This window comes from Cajanus cajan, chromosome 8 (genome assembly GCF_000230855.2).
Source record: "Cajanus cajan strain Asha chromosome 8, NIPB_CcT2T_4, whole genome shotgun sequence".
Taxonomy (NCBI): domain Eukaryota; kingdom Viridiplantae; phylum Streptophyta; class Magnoliopsida; order Fabales; family Fabaceae; genus Cajanus; species Cajanus cajan.
This window is the reverse complement of record NC_138524.1, coordinates 17,342,548-17,359,838: the sequence shown is the minus strand read 5'-3', so window position 1 is coordinate 17,359,838 and position 17,291 is coordinate 17,342,548. Positions and strand designations below refer to the sequence as shown.

The window sequence follows — 17,291 nt, the reverse complement described above, 5'->3', positions numbered from 1 at the left end:
AATATTATTAATAATAGGTATAGTTCTTACCAACTTAATCCTCTAATGTTACGCTTTTAGTATGCCTCAAAAGAAACAAATCTTTCATGTGGTTGTAAGTTTAAGAACATTTGTCTTTCTCTTGTCATGTGACGTATAGCCATAGTCCAATTACTAGTGTAAAAACCTTCTTCCCATTAAGATATATGTAATAGGCACAGTTTGAGGCTTTGATAACCAAATTTGTTTGAGTCCTTTTATGTTAGTGTCCTTAGTTTAGTAAAATGCAGTGGCTTAGACTTATGGATAAAGGTTTTAGTCTTACGATCCTTAAAACTTTGACCACTTTTGTCTAATGATAATTTTTTGTGTTTTAAAATCAAATTCATTTTTGTAGATTTATCAATAAATTGGGTTAGATGTTTCTTAAGTTGCAAGTTTTCGTCTTTTAGAGAACCAATTTCAAATAGATCTTTTTCTTTTCATACTCAAGCAGACTAAATTTTAATTTTTAATTTTTAGAAAAAAAAAAAAGAATTTTGTAATTTTCTCTAAATTTTTTTGTATCCAAGTGTACTAAGACATTTTCTCATCATCTATGGTATATTTTGAACTATTAGATGATTTAGATAAATCATAAAGATTAGTGTTTTTCTTCATATGAATCCAACATAATATAGATGTTGGCTTCTCCCACTACTAGAAAAGTGTCATTTTCCTGTAAAAAAATATTTGCAGAATTTTTTTGCAAATTTTCCTGCAAAAAAATATTAGCAAAATTTTTTTACGAATTTATTTGCAAAAAATAATTTATAGATATTTCTTACAAACTTTGTTACAATTTTAATGATCATAGAAAAAAAATTTCATGGTAAAAATTTGCAGAAAATATTGTAAGAATTTTATTTTGTTTCTTGCAGATTTTCTTGCAAAAATAAATTTGCAAGTAATGTTTACTAAATGGTAGAAGAATTTTATAGGTAACTTTTCCTGTGATTTTTCTTGCAAATTTTAATATGCAGGAAAAATTAAAAAATATTTAAATTTATAAGTTTAATATTTAAAAAAAAACTTCAAGTCCCACATTGATTGAAAATAAAACAATTAAAGAGTATATAAGTTGGGGCAACACTTACCTTACAAGTTGATTTGTATGGTTGAGTGTTTGACTTATAATCTACAATCTTAGAATTTAAAAGATTATGTATCACATGTTGGAGCCATGGAAACAAATACTTCAGATGAATTCATTGTGAGCATTTGAAAGTTGAAGAATTATTGATAGAATTTACAGTAATTTCTTTAATTTTTTCATAAAAAATATTCCTGCAGAATTTCTTGCGAAAAATTCGTAGGAAACTTTCCTACGAATTTTTTTCACAAGAAATTTCACAGGAAAATTTCCTCCAAATTTTAAAATTCGCAAAAATATATTATCCACGGAGGTATTACTTGCAGATAAAATTTTCGCAGAAATTTTTTTGGGAACAATGCTTCCTGCGAATTTTTCATAAAACTTCGCAGGAAAAGTCGCATGTAATAAGAGAAATTCTATTAGTGTCCGTCTTTTGAATTATTGCTATAAGTGCACATATAAGATTGTTATGCATTTGAGATTCACACCAACACACACAAGTCTTTATATTAGTATGATATTGTCAACTTTAAATTTAAGTTTTTATAGTTTTATTTTTGGTTATCTCCCAATAGGTCTCATGCCAATGAAGACATTTGTATATTTATAAGCTCATCTCTTTTCTCTTGTTATAATGATGTGCGACTTTGATTGTATCCAACAAAGATATGACAATGCACCCCAAAATGTAGAAGGTATGTAAAGTTAAAAAAATGTGCTTTTTAAAAGTAGAAGGTATATATGTTTTAATTACCGATGTCAAAAGTTACCAAAGTTCACGAAATATTTAAATTTGTGTGTAACAACTAACATATAAAGTGCACATTATATGTCAAGTAAGGTTATCGTTAAGTATGTTAACGAGGTGGGGCAGGTATGGGTAGTAGCCCCTATTACCCATCTCGCTGGATAAATATCCGCCCCATATTTGTTCCTATATCCTTGAGGATATGCATTAAGAGGATATTCGTGTATTTTTCAATATTCATAGTTTTTTTTGCGGATATTTGTGGATATTTAATTAAAAAATAATAATTTTCAAAAAATATTTTAATAATATTTTCTATTTATTTTATTTAAAAATAATAGTTTAGAAGTTAAAACTTAAATTATTCAAATATTATACTCAATTTTATTAATGAAGATTCTTCAATTTAAAACCTAAATTTAATTGTTAAAGTACTTCATTCCTATAACTTTAAACAAATTTAATATGTAATGATGTAATTGAATATTAGAGAATACCTACAATTACTAATATATATGATACCCATACCCACTTTGTTAACAATATGATTATAGAAAATACTTATAGGTACCTATTTACAATATTCATTTTTTACTTGCAAATTTTTTTTACGAATTTATTTGCAAAAAATAATTTATAGATATTTCTTACAAATTTTGTTACAATTTTAATGATCATAGAAAAAAAATTCCATGGTAAAAATTTGCAGAAAATATTGTAAGAATTTTATTTTGTTTCTTGCAGATTTTCTTGCAAAAATAAATTTACAAGTAATGTTTATTAAATGGTAGAAAAATTTTGCAGGTAACTTTTCCTGCAGTTTTTCTTGCAAATTTTAATCCGTAGGAAAAATAAAAAATATTTAAATTTATAAGTTTAATATTTTTAAAAATTTTCAAGTCCCGCATCGATTGAAAATAAAATAATTAAAGTGTATATAAGTTGGGGCAATACTTACCTTACAAGTTGATTTGTATGGTTGAGTGTTTGACTTATAATCTACAATATTAGAATTTAAAAGATTATGTATCACATGTTGGAGCCATGGAAACAAATGTTTCAGATGAATTCATTGTGAGCATTTGAAAGTTGACGAATTATTGATAGAATTTATAGTAATTTCTTTAATTTTTTCGTAAAAAATATTTCTACAGAATTTCTTGCAAAAAAATTCGTAGGAAAATTTCCAGCGAATTTTTTTTGCCAGAATCTTTCCTGCGAGTTTTTTCGCAAGAAATTTCACAAGAAAATTTCCTCCGAATTTTAAAATTCGCAAAAATATATTATCCACGAAAGTATTACATGCAGATAAAATTTCGCAGAAAAATTTGTAGGAACAACACTTCCTGCAAATTTTTCATAAAAATCCGCAGGAAAAGTCGCATGTAATAAGAGAAATTCTATTAATGCCCGTCTTTTGAATTATATAATTGCTATAAGTGCACATATAAGATTGTTGTGCATTTGAGACTCACACCAACACACACAAGTCTTTATATTAGTATGATATTGTCAACTTTAAATTTAAGTTCTTATAGTTTTATTTTTGGTTATCTCCCAAAAGGTCTCATGCCAATGAAGACATTTGTATATTTATAAACTCATGTCTTTTCTCTTGTTATAATGATGTGCAACTTTGATTGTATCCAACAAAGATATGACAATGCACCCCAAAATGTAGAAGGTATGTAAAGTTAAAAAAATTGTGCTTTTTAAAATTAGAAGGAATATGTTTTAATTACTGATGTCAAAAGTTACCAAAGTTCACGAAATATTTAAATTTGTGTGTAACATCTAACATATAAAGTGCGCATTCTATGTCAAGTAAGGTTATCGTTAAGTATGTTAACGAGGTGGGGCAGGTATGGGTAGTAGCCCCTATTACCCATGTCGCTGGATAAATATCCACCCCATATTTGTTCCTATATCCTTGAGGATATGCATTAAGAGGGTATTCGTGTATTTTTCAATATTCATAGTTTTTTTGCGGATATTTGTGGATATTTAATTAAAAAATAATAATTTTCAAAAAAAATTTTAATAATATTATCTATTTATTTTATTTAAAAATAATAGTTTAGAAGTTAAAACTTAAATTATTCAAATATTATACTCAATTTTATTAATCAAGATTCTTCAATTTAAAAACTAAATTTAATTGTTAAAGTAAATAATACTAATATAATAATTAATACAAAATAATACTAAATAAATATATTATTATAATTTATAACACTAAAAATAATAATAAAAAATATTATTTATAGATTCTTAACATTTTAACGTGTATAGAAAAATTCTAAACTATATATAATATAGTATTTAAATTTTAATTTTAATAAAAAATATATAACAATGTCTATTAATAATAAAAACTTTACATCTAGAATAAATAGTATCAAATTAACATAATATAAACTATAAAAAATAAAAATATTATAAATTAAAAATTAACATAAATGAATCAATTATGTTTATGAAATTAAATTATATTTATAATAAGTTTTAAAAATAATTTATTCTAATTTATATTTTTTATTAAAAATTATTTTTAATAAAAATATTTTAACTTAAAATTAAAAAATTTTAAAAATATTTTCTTTTCCATTAGACCTATTTAAAGAATTTGACTAGTTTTTTTTATTGGTTTTACTAGTTTTGATCAGTTCTATTTTTCACTAGTGCAAAATAAGGTTACTATGACACTTCTTTTACGTCAGACATACGAAAATACGACGTAAAAAATAAGCGGTGACATTTTTGTAATTAAAAGTGGACTATTTTACGTCGGACTAGGCGTGGTTCGACATAAATTATACTATCTACGTCAGTCACAATACATGTCCGACGTAGATAGTATAATTTACGTCGGACCACACCTAGTCCGACGTAAAATATTATTTATATGCTGACCATTTCGTTCTCCTCCCGTGCGCTCACAATTTTGTCTAAGTTTAGAGAAAGAAACTTAGATATCTCAGTCTCTGCACACGTTCTCTTTGTAAGTTGTTTTGCATTGGGCCTACACGTTTGAGGTTAGTTTTAACTTAGTTCTTCTGGAACGGCCCGTTCTGCAACCAGAGCGGGCCGTTCTACTTGAATTTATTGTTTGTTAATTGTTCATCTAGAACGGCCCGTTCCGAAACCTGAACAGGCCGTTCTAGATTAACAATTAATACAAAATTGATGCAACTGGAACGGGCTGTTATTCCGCTTTTAGCTGGAGTCCTTGCTCGACGTCATGTTTCTATTATCATTCCATCATGGGATGACGTTGAGGAGGCTGGCAAGAACTTCATGTGGCAGGATATTCAGGTATATACTTTCACATCCCTTCAATATTATATAACTTAAATACGTTATTTATTATTTGTTGTTATTTTAATAGAAAAATTTTGACATTCCCAACATTGAGGTCATGAGGAGGAAGATGTTATCTGCCCTTGTCACCAGGTGGAGAGACTTCAAGAGTTTCTTGACATGGGAGTATGTATTTGGAGAGCGAAAAAATGAGACTCCTTGTCTAAAGTACCAAATTACTGATGAGGAGTGGATGCAATTTCGTGCCACTCGATTGGACCCTTCTTGGCAGGTTAGTTATCGATAATTCTTACAAAAGAGTAGTTGCCCAAGAACGACAGAGCAAGAATGATGCACCTCATCTATTGTCAAGAAAGGGATATGAATTAAAAAAAAAAGAAATTGATGAAGGCAAGGGAAGAGGCATCAAGGGTTGAGTCTGCTAACCGTGTGGACTCACCTCCCTGCTATTAGATGTGGATAGCAGCTCGAACAAAATCAGATGGCAAATGACTTCTGAGTCTGCAAAGGTCTTTGCTGATAAAATAGTAAGTAAAAATATACAAACTAAGACTCTTCATTTCAAATCATTCAATTCATAAGTGTAGTTTAGGGTATACTTATTGTTAATATGTTGCAGGAGGGTTTAGTTGAGCAGACCACCCAGGGCTCATTTGTTCCCCATGGTCGGGATGATATACTCACAACAGCCATAGGAAGGCCAGAGCACGCAGGGCGTGTGCGTGGTATTGGTGGTTCTTGGAGTCACCGAGATTACTTTGGTGCACCACCATCGAGGAGAAGTACTGTTGACTCTTGCAGTCAGGAGGCTATGCAGAGAATGGAGATGCAGTTTGAAGAAAAATTGAAGAACATGCGAGAAGAGTTTGAACAGAAGTTTGAGCTTTTGGCTCGTTCTCAACAACAAACTGTAGTTGTTCATGATGGTGTTCGAGTCAACACTAAAGGGAGTTGTGCTGCTCTAGATCCTTCAGGGGAACAGACTCACACTAATGTACCAAACCAGTGTGAGTTATATGTTGAGGATGACCCCCCACGTTTAGTGGCTATTCGTCGAGTATTTGAGGGTGGCTCAACCATCCATGGTGTCCCTCTAGAGCCAGACTGGACACGGGTTGTGGTTGACCAAGTTCAAGATGCTGCTGCTCCAGTGCCTTTGTCCAATACAGAGGTTCAACTAGTGGGGCAGGCAACCGGCACATTCTTAGCTTGGCCAAAATGTTTGGTGATGTCGCTTTCAGCACAAGCAAAGGTAATTCTATTATTGTTCTTTCATATTCTTATAATTCTATTATTGTTAAACTAATTTTGATTCTTTCTTTAGGATTTTATCAATCATGGTAAAGAGGTCATGAGAGAACCTGTTGTTGATGATGCTGATATCGCAGAAGCTGAGGATGATCCCATATCTAGGCTTCTAACCATATTACCACGATTGAAATAGAAACCAATTCAGTTGCAGTGGGATATTAGAGTTTTTGGAGTTGATAGCTCTAATGTTCCACTATACATATCCCTGCCCGAAGCATTAGAGATTGTTGGGGGAAACTCCATGTTAAATATATCTATCATACAGTTGTGGGCCATGTAAGTGATATTTTCTTTTATGAGTCTAAAATTACAATAACTATATTTAACTTATAATAATTAATTGTGTTAGGTACATGGACAAATTGAATGTGGAGCAAACACAAGTATATTGATTTATTGAGCCTCAATCCATCAAAAAATCAGGAAACAATGGTCCAGATCTAGCAATATATGCAATGGATGAGTGAATCAGGAAGAGATATATACATGGCTCCATACATTGATGGGTTAGTTTTTTAATTGGTTTTTTAATCATGGTAATTTTATAACTAATTTGTTTGTCATACAATGTAGGTCCCATTGGTAGTTAATGATAATCATTCCTAAGGAATACATCGTGGTGTGGTTTTGTTCACTACATCGAAAACCAAGCCACGAAATTAAATACCAATTACAAGGATAACTAAAATTTTTCATTATGTTTTAAAACTGTAACTATATATATTGGCTAACATCTATTTTTATTTCAATTAATTAGAATCGTGTCTGGAGCTAATATTTTAAGTGGAAGAGCCAAATCAAAAACATTGCAATTCATATACCCTAAGGTTAGCAAATTAATTAATAGAGGCAATAATATTTGAATTTATCGACTTTGGAAATAATAGTTATTTGTTTCTCATTTTAGTGTAATAAGCAACAAGACTCGTTTGAATGTGACTATTACATCATGTATTGGATGAGAGCCATAGTTTCTGCGGGTATTACTGATTCTTGGGGGCAGGTAATTCATATAAAAATTTATTTAAGTATATTTACCTTTATCATAATTAACATTGCATATTAATGACACTTAAATTAATATTTCAGATCTTTCAAGATCAATCTCCATTGCCCGAAGATGAAATCATCAAGATAAGAAAATAATGGGCAACTGTTTTTCTTCAAAGTATATAATAGTTAGATTTCTAAGTTTAGTTAGTTGGATATTATGTTTCTAGTTTGATAGCATTGACAAACATATGTTTTATAGCTTTTTTAGGATAATAGGATTTACATTGTCTTAATTTATGCTTTTTAAGTTTTATATATTATTTTCTTTTTGTCATTCAATTTTGAAATATAAATTATATTTGAATTTGTATTCTGGACTGCCTGGGTTAGGTTTTGTATTTTGGACTGTATGCAGGTTTTGCGTATATCAAAAAATAATAAAAATTTAAAAAAAATGCATAAATTTATGTTTACATCAGCTGTGATAAACGACGTAAATTTACGTCTCCCAGATTAACGTTGGACCCTTTTCCCACGTAAAAACCTTAAAATAGCCGACGTAAAATACCTCTTTTGTACTAGTATTTTTTACTAGTTTGATATAAAACAATTCTCTAGACCAGCTAAATTGTTCTTGATCATAATCACAAGTCACAACTGCTGTTGCCTGTAATTGTTGCTTCCATTATTGTCACCACCATCATTATTGGTTTCATCACCGTTACCACCACCTCTATTATCATCGATTATGATAGGGACAATTATGGTGGAGACAATATTTGATAAATTTGTTTGTAACTTTTTGATCAAATGATATTATTATTAATAGTTCTATTTTTTTTATATTTAGAAGTTTCTTAATTGAAACACACACATGTGCATATAACAATTTCTATATTTAATTTTAGTATATTTCTCACTTAACATTATCTTGAATTAATTAATCATTAAAAATTTAAATTTGTTAATTTACAAGTATCATGTTTTTGAATTTACAAACAAAATCAGAACAAAAAATAATGTTGCTAGCTTCGACTAAGCCAACTTTAAATAGAAATAAAACAAAGTTAGCCTGATCAACACTACAATTATATATTACAAAATAATATAATGTAGAATAAGTTCGGCTGATAAAAAATAATTAAATGACATAAATTTAGTCAGCACTAAAACAAACTAAATAAAATAAAATAAAATAAAAATTATAAGTTACTTAGGCCAATCCTAAATTGAAAAATAATGTATTAAAATAATTATTGACAGCTTCAATGTCAATTTAGCTAACGCTAGAGAGTGTCAGCTAGGAGAAATTAACACAAAAAAATTACTGTTATAGTGTGTTTGGATGAAAAATTTTATAAATTCAAGGAATTTTAAATTCTTGGTATTTGAATTATTTTGATTTCGATTTCTATCATTTTTAAAATATTTTGTTTGGATGAGTCAATTCAAATTTTTTAAATTTTAAATTGTTAGGTTGAATATCATAATTTGATTCCATCATAGTAAAATTGATTTTAAAAATATATTTATATGTTGATATTTTTAAATTAAATTTTATTAAAATAAATATTAATCCATTTTTAAATATTTAGTAATTTTAAAAATTAATATTAGATAATATTTAATAATTTTAAAAATTAATATAAGATAATATTTAATAATTTTAAAAATATTTTTGAATATCCAATAATTAAAATAATGAAGAGATAAGATAAAATATATAGGTGAAATAAGAAAAATAAATATGAGAAATTTCAAATTCTGCCATTTTTGGGAAAATTTAAAATTCTATTATTTTAAGAAATTTCATAAATGCTTAGATTTCAAATTCTTTGTAAATTTCTCATCCAAATAAAATATTTTACCTCAAAAAATTTGAAATTCTTCAAATAAATGAATTACCCTATATAAATTCCTCATCCAAACATACCATTAAAGTTTTTCAAAGTTGATGCTTAATCAAGACTAAACATTGATTTTGGTGTCTCAAAGCCAACTTTTGGTAAACTCTAATAATGAAATGCTTTGTGTTGTAGTGTTTTGTGCATGAAGATATCATTTCTATCCATCGTATGCATGCATATATGTGTATTAGTTTGCATAAGAGAAGAGTATAAATTATAATACTAGAGTAATGTCTAAGAAATTTTCACAATATATTCATCGTAGATGCATCTTAACAAACACATAATTTCAACATAAATTCACGTACGACAAATCAAACCCCATATGTAGACATGTTTTCTTTATTTAAAGTAGAAATACAGGAATCATAAAGGACTTGAATCAATCAAATTGGCACCGGATCTATTAGCAATGCTTTAATACATTTCTTCATTAGTCCTCCGGAGTGCGTGAAGTTATCTTTATCTTTATAGAACACATTCATAAAACGTGAGAGATTGAGAATGCGTGTTAGAAAAGGCATCGGAACACTGGTAGGCTTGAGACACTCCTCGTTTATATCCTTCCAAGCATTTGTTATTGCCTTTTGACATTTTTGAATGGCAACTTCCCTAGACACACCATATTCACTCATATAGCATTCCAAGAATGAAGAAACATGCCCTCTTTTCTGTTCAAACTATGGAACAAAAAATAATTTGTTCAAATTAATATTCATAACATGTAGTGTAACATAAATATTGAAGCAAAGGATTTTTAAAACCAAAGACAATACCTCATTGGAGACGATGTCATCCATTAGCCTAGCAATAATACAAGAACCCTTAACAATTTTTGGCTCATTTCTTACCCATTTAAAGATATTTTCTGTGGCTGTGTCTCCCATGCCAATGTAACTTAATGTTGTCATGAATGAGTAACCAGATGTTTCTAATGATGCGTGCAAGTATTCCTCTGTTGTTGGTTTATAGTTGTTCTTGAGCCATCTGGCCTCACTCATGTAGGCTTGAACTAACATTTTAAACTGCCAAACAAACATGAATTATAACATATATTGAAAGACTAAATCTAAGAATATACCATATAAAATTTTTGTCTTTGTTCTTTGAGTAGAATTATAATAGCTTTTAATTTTAAGGAGTACTTTCTTTATATTATGTGTTAAACATATGTACACTTAAATGATACATTGGTCAAAGTTCACAAACTCTCAAATTAATATATGAATTAATATTATAGCAAATTTTTAAGTCTACTAATAAAAACGACAAACTAATTTAGTTTGAAAGCCTTGCAATTCAAGTTTTGACAATAATTAGGAAAAAATGTGTACTTCTTTTATGGCGTATTTAACACAATATGCTCTTCCTTCCTTCTTCATTTCTTGCTCTATTTCTTCATGAAGTCTTATGGTTGACTTATAAATAAATTTCATGTATTCTGGGAGATCATCCAAGCAGCTAATATCCCACCTGAAAATCACTTTAATTAAAATAATGTATATAATTTTTTTTCCTTAAAAAAAATAAGCGAAGAAAATTTGCGTTTCATAATTTTTCTAATCAACCTTTCAATTGCCTCTGTGAAAAGTTCTAATTCTTCAATGGTTCCATATGCGTCATATGTATCATCAATAGCCGCTGCTATGGCGAGTACTTTCGCCACTATTTTTCTTGCTTGAGAATAGTGGGGCTCAAAATATACCGCCAAAGCCCAAAAACAACATTCTATAATTCTATCTCGTGCATAAGGTAATTTACTAGGGAGATCTAGCTCTTTCCACCACCTATAGAGACCAAAAAACAATAACATTGTTAAATAAAGTTTTCTTGAACCAACTTAACATTTATTTTTGTTTAGCTAGGAAGGTTGTATGGAGAAAGAACTTACTTGTAAATGTTTCCAAATTCTTTTTTATGTAGATTTTGCAATTTGTTGAAATCTAATTTTGCTAAAGTGAGTAGAAGTTCATTATGAGAAGGATCTTGCTCATAGATAGAAATGTAATGTCGTGCCTCTAGCCTAGGCAAGTTCTTGTAAAGAGGTTGCCTTAAGCTATGCTTGACTTGAGCTGCAAGAGAAGGGGTCAGTTGGGTGACAATGGAGTCAAGGTGAGTGGAAGTGAATGCCAATGCTTCTTCTAAAATGTCTTCCCCGTGAACCATCATATGTGAGGCTTCATATAAGCATAACATTCCCTCAACATCAGTGACAAGTTTTTCACCAAAGTTTCCTTGCTCATCCTTGAAATTTTCAAACACAACTTGTGTTTTGTTCAACAATCATATCATTGAAAGTTAGTTAGAGACAACATTTATGAAAACTATAATGTGAACTAGAAGTTCATAAAACTAGTTGTGAGATAATGCTTAAGGTGCTTCCATGAAAATTCAAATGATATACAATCTAGATACTTTATTTGTGAAAGTGTATATATATGTTTATGGATTGTTATTATCATTTTTTTTCTTCATTAGGGTGTATTTTATGCACTAACTATATAAGGTGATTTCAAAGTAGAATTGAAGAAAATCAATTGACATAGATAATTAAGTTTAGAGACATACGAGGTGAAACATAAAATCCGTGTTGCCTCAATATTCTAAATAGCAATGCAAGAGAACAAAGGTTGGATTGGACGATAATTTCTCCATTAACAACATAATTCTTGTGAATTTGTTGTAAAACTTCATCAATCTCATTTCCAAAGTGATAATTCACACCCAAACGACAAATTGAATCAATTAAGTCAATTTTTGCTAAGGGCTCCTCGGTCTTGGAGACAAGTATCTTACTCACTTCCTCTTTTAGCATTTTAATTTGTGTCTCAATGTCCTGATCAAGTTCCTACATGTGTTAAGGAAAAAAACAACGTACTTAATTTAAATATGTACTCAAACTAGTCTCATTAAAACAGATAAGTTGTCAACAATAATTTGAGCAAATTTGAATAAACTTCTCTTAAAACGAATGTACTCGGTTTAAATTTTAGAAGTTTTCTTTTTCACTCTATAAAAAGTTAAAATACATAAATTAATTTTAAATAATATAAAGAATTTGATTCATTTCAATTAATTTCATATTTTCCTCTCATATACATACCATTTTATAAGTTTATGCAATCATATACTTGGTAAAAATACCTTATTTTGGTCAATCATAAAGTTAAACAGCCGAATTAACTAATTAGGTTCAAGAATGGGTCACAAATATTATGTTATATGTTGTAATTCAAGTGCAAGAGGATAAAAAAACCATTAAGGTTGTACATACGTTCTAGATATTATGAAACATATCAAAAGAAATAATCTAGAAAAATTAAACAAAATAAAAGCCGCAAACAATCGGTGACAACCATGACACTAAACATTATGAAGGATTTTTATAACTTATAATAGGTATTTATGTTTTTACTGAAATTTAACGGAATGTATTTTAATTCATAAAATATGATAAACACATATTTGGTAAAAGGAAAAGTTACTATAGCAACATGTTAGGTTCTTATTTACTAAATTATAAATTTAATTATATGAACATCAATATGTTGTCTGGCAGTCAATTTGGTGTCAGGCTACCATGTTTTTATTAGAGATACACTTGCTCTCCATTATTTTTTAGAGTGGGAATACTTGCCCTCACTACCATTTATCCCACTACCATTTTCTGTATATATACTTTTTATATATTAAAAAAGTAGTATATTTTAAAAATAAAAGTTATATTTCAATAAAATAAATATATATGTTTAAATTATCATATGTATAAAATTTAAGTTTGAAGAAGATATTCATTTATTTGATATCTATCAAATTTTTGAAGGAAATTAGTTCTCATATGTGATGAAAAATACTCTTTGATAAAATATAATTTGCAATATACATGTTAATCTTTTGTGCTTTCTATTAATTATATATGTTAATTAAAAAAAATCAAAATAGTAAAGATTATAAGATTTATGTTCTATTTACAATTTTTATTATAAAATATATTTTAAAATAAATTATCATCTAAAAGTTTATATTAGATATTAAAAACATGTTTATATCATAAATAAATTAAACTTGCTTTTTATAAAATTTAAAATATTTATTTTTATATTTTTATTGATGTTAAATTATTATAAAACGGGTCTTTAGGGTTGTAGTTCTAACCAAACATTTAAAAAATATTTGTGATAGATAAATAAGTCATACTTAACACATGTATTTCTAACAAAAATTAGATTCAGACATATAAAATTATAGTATAACCTAATCTAATTTAATTTATTTTTATCCTTAATCATAATTGTAGATATAAAAACGTGTAGAAAATCATTATAATATATATTTTTTTATACTTTTAAAAACTATATGTAAAATTTTTAATATTACAAATATATGAAAAGTTATTGTCCATATTATCTAAAGTTACTAGATCCATCAAGTTGTATATATAAAAATGAGTATAAATCCAAATGAAGAAATTAAAGTTGTAGGGAAAAATGCTTGTGAACCCAAATAGGATTTTGATATGTGTGAAGGCTGAGTGAGGAAAAGCCTTAAAAACTCAGTTAAGGTTATTTTCGAGAATCTCAATGAAGATGACGATGAAGTCTTAATAACATAGTTGAACAATTAAGTTTTTTTTCTTATATATTTTATGTGTGTTGGGGTAGAAAAAGCTCCTAACTCATTCCATAGATACAAAACACCTCACTCTATACATTTTCCCTGTTTTATTTTTTTTTGAGAAATTCTACTGTATCCTTACATATTTAAAGGTTTTTAATTTTTTTTAAAATTTTTTTTAAACATGTAAACATTTGGTGTTATAAATAATTTGATTTAAGATTTATATTTTTCCTTTAATCATATTTTTTTTTAAATTATATATATTTATAGAAAACATTTTTGTATTATAAGAAAATTGTTCTATATAAATCCTATAGTGACACAATATATGTCACTAAAAATTATTTTTACCTATACAATAAATACAATATATGTTGGTGTATTATTAAAAGTGCGAGTATAAGTTATAGTGACACAAAAAATATGTTGTTAAATTTCATTCAAAATCAACATTAAAATTGTGTGTAATTATTTGTCAAATAAATATATGTACTTACATATATGATATTTATAGTGACACTTTTTTGTATGTCAGTATGTAACATTTCTTGTAGTGTTGATTTATTAAGAATATATTTTTTTTTTTATATGTTATGAGTCATGACTGAGATTCTTCATATTTGTGTGTAAATTTTGAAGACCAAGTTGAATAAAATATTCACAAAATCTTTCTCTATTTCAGCATATTCAATTTTATTATTATTTTCAAAATTACTTTAATTTTTACAAAATGATTTAAGATATTTGGACTAATATTTGATAAAAAGGAAAAGTAAGTTAATTATTTAAATTACTTATCTATAAATAATTTATTATTTAATGAAAAAGGAAAGAAATAAAAATAAAAAGAAAAAAATCCACACTTTAAGTCATTTTTATTGATTTAAAAAAAATTGACTATATCAAAAACATTATGATTTATAAAGATACCATAAGTCTCTTATTTTTGTATGTTGTTGATTACGTGAAAAGAATTCGTGTTGGTTTGCTGACTTGGCTGGTGACGTTAAGAGCTGCCTAGGCAACAATGAAGGGAAGTTAAATGTTTAAGAAATTTCTCCTTAGGTTAACAGTGGTCCTTTTGTTTTAATAGGAATCGTATGTATGATGTACTAGTTTATTTCCCTGTATTTTTTTTTTGTTTCATAATCCAATAATGAATTAATTTCTCTTTAATTAATGGTAAGGCTATGTCTATTATGAGCAAGTTATATTTATATCTTTATGTTGTTTTGTGGCATGTTATTTCCGAAAAAAGAAAAAATCATTGATTTCATTAAATAAAACCAGTTAGCATTGGATTAAGTCCAATGTAACGGGGTGTTACATTGCTGCTAATGAATGATTTTCAAGAAAATAAAAATAAAAATAATTTAAAGTAGGGGCTTGGTGTTACAAGAATATACCTTTGCTTCCCATCTTTTCCTATCTTTTTAAGAAATTTATTTATTATAATTGTTTAAATAAAATCGGAATAAAAACAGTTTCTTAGAGTAAGGTTGTTTGACCCAAAGGAAATTAATCAATTACAAGAAATTATAATTTTATCATTTTTATGTGATTGAATATTTAAGTGAACTGATTTCATTTAAACGATCCATAATGTATACTTATATTATATGTATTAATATTGTTTTATAATGTTTAAGGAATAAGAAAATTTGCTAGTTTTACAAAACCCTATAAAGGTTACACATGGTAATGGAGAGAGGTGTAACAACAATTAGGATAAAAAAATATGTTCAACCCTTAATAAAATTAGTACACCATTGAATTTTATTTCAAAATATATGTAAATGAAGCATCTGAAGTAAACAAATACAAACCTAAATTATTATATTAAACTTAGTAGAAGATGCACGTACCTCAGAACTAGAAGCATAAGAAAGGAAATAATCCCCCCAAACTGAAGGGGGAAATTCTGCAATAGGCCGAAAATTTGAGGGTGGTTTTTCATCTAGGGCAAAAACCGGTAGTGAAGAGCCTACCTTAGACATGGTTAATTAATTTGCTTTGTAGAATAAGATTGTACGTGGTTTGTTTGGGATGAAGGTAAGATTATATATATAGTAGTGTAGCTTAGGTTTGAAATGTTCATGAACAAAACTTCGTTAATTTATAAGTCACTTAATAAGCTAGAGCACATTTATTGTATTGGTTTATAGCTAGTGTCAATTGTCAAATGACACCACAGGAATGATGTAGCCAACTTCACCTACTACTAAGATAAGACTTTGTTTTGTAATTATATTATGATTTTTTTTTTAAATTTATCTTGGGGAAAATTTCAATTATTTTTTATTAAATAATTATAATTAATATTATTGGTGTAAAAAACTTTAATTAATATTGTTTAATATTTATTTTTAATGGATAATGCATATCCCTTGATTTTTAGTTCATGTACATTAACGAGTTATAACAAAGAATTATATATATATATATATATATATATATATATATATATATATATATATATATATATATATATGTGTGTGTATGTGCGTGCGTGTGTCTCTGTATGTGTGTGTCTGTGTGTATGTGTGCACGCATGCGTGTGTGCGTGTGTGTGGACTGTATTTGCAAATTGATTAAAAACATATCAACGCAACAATGAATGCTATTAATTATTAAAATATACATAAATTGAGAAAATTTATAAAAATAATTTTGTCCAAATTTTTATTTTTAAATATTATTTTACAATTTATTATGATTTAATTTTATTTTAAAATTTTATTTTTAGAAATATATTTTAAAAGTAAACAAATTTAACGTTAAATAAATTAACGCACAAATATTATCAATCCAAATAATGAGAAAAGTAAACTATTTTTTAAACAATAATTAAAAAAGACTTAAATGCATATTGAATATCGATAACACTTAAATAAATAATAGATAGATATATGGACATATACGTAAAAAAGAATGAAATAAGATAAAATCAAAAGAAATTCTATAACAATTAGTTTTAAAAGTGATAAATTTTTAAAAATAGATATACGTTTGTGATATGTAATATATTCATATATATATATATATATATATAATATTATATTAAATTTGATAATGTAAATTAGTTGATAAATAAAAATAATGCATCCAATAAAAATAAATAAGTTATTCATTTACGTTTTGATAAAAAAATTATATTATTACGTGGTCAATTATAGAATTATATTGAAAACATTTCATAAGAATTTATCTAATATTATGATTATAATTAAAATTAAAATTAACATATATAAATATAAATTATATTAACAGTTTTAATAAT

General features: G+C 27.1%; 1 protein-coding gene across 1 annotated transcript; it reads right to left on the bottom strand.

Moving 5' to 3' along the window:
* Positions 1-9,622: 9,622 nt before the first annotated feature.
* LOC109792191 (putative terpene synthase 2) lies at positions 9,623-16,093 on the bottom strand. The gene is made up of 7 exons (XM_020351576.3): positions 15,877-16,093; positions 11,963-12,242; positions 11,286-11,658; positions 10,963-11,181; positions 10,729-10,867; positions 10,171-10,419; positions 9,623-10,074 (listed from the first exon to the last, which is right to left on the bottom strand). The coding sequence occupies exons 1-7, from the start codon at positions 16,006-16,008 to the stop codon at positions 9,781-9,783; spliced, it is 1,686 nt and encodes a 561-aa protein (XP_020207165.1). The 5' UTR covers positions 16,009-16,093; the 3' UTR covers positions 9,623-9,780.
* Between the last annotated feature and the right edge of the window lie 1,198 nt (positions 16,094-17,291).

What these genes read in the sequence shown, in the direction of transcription:
- LOC109792191 (XM_020351576.3), bottom strand. Translation starts at nt 16,008, where the DNA reads ATGTCTAAGGTAGGCTCTTCACTACCGGTTTTTGCCCTAGATGAAAAA. An exon ending in CTTATGCTTCTAGTTCTGAG is followed by an intron (nt 12,243 to 15,876) that starts GTACGTGCATCT and finishes TAACACATGTAG; the next exon opens with GAACTTGATCAGGACATTGA. An exon ending in GAATTTGGAAACATTTACAA is followed by an intron (nt 11,182 to 11,285) that starts GTAAGTTCTTTC and finishes TGGTCTCTATAG; the next exon opens with GTGGTGGAAAGAGCTAGATC.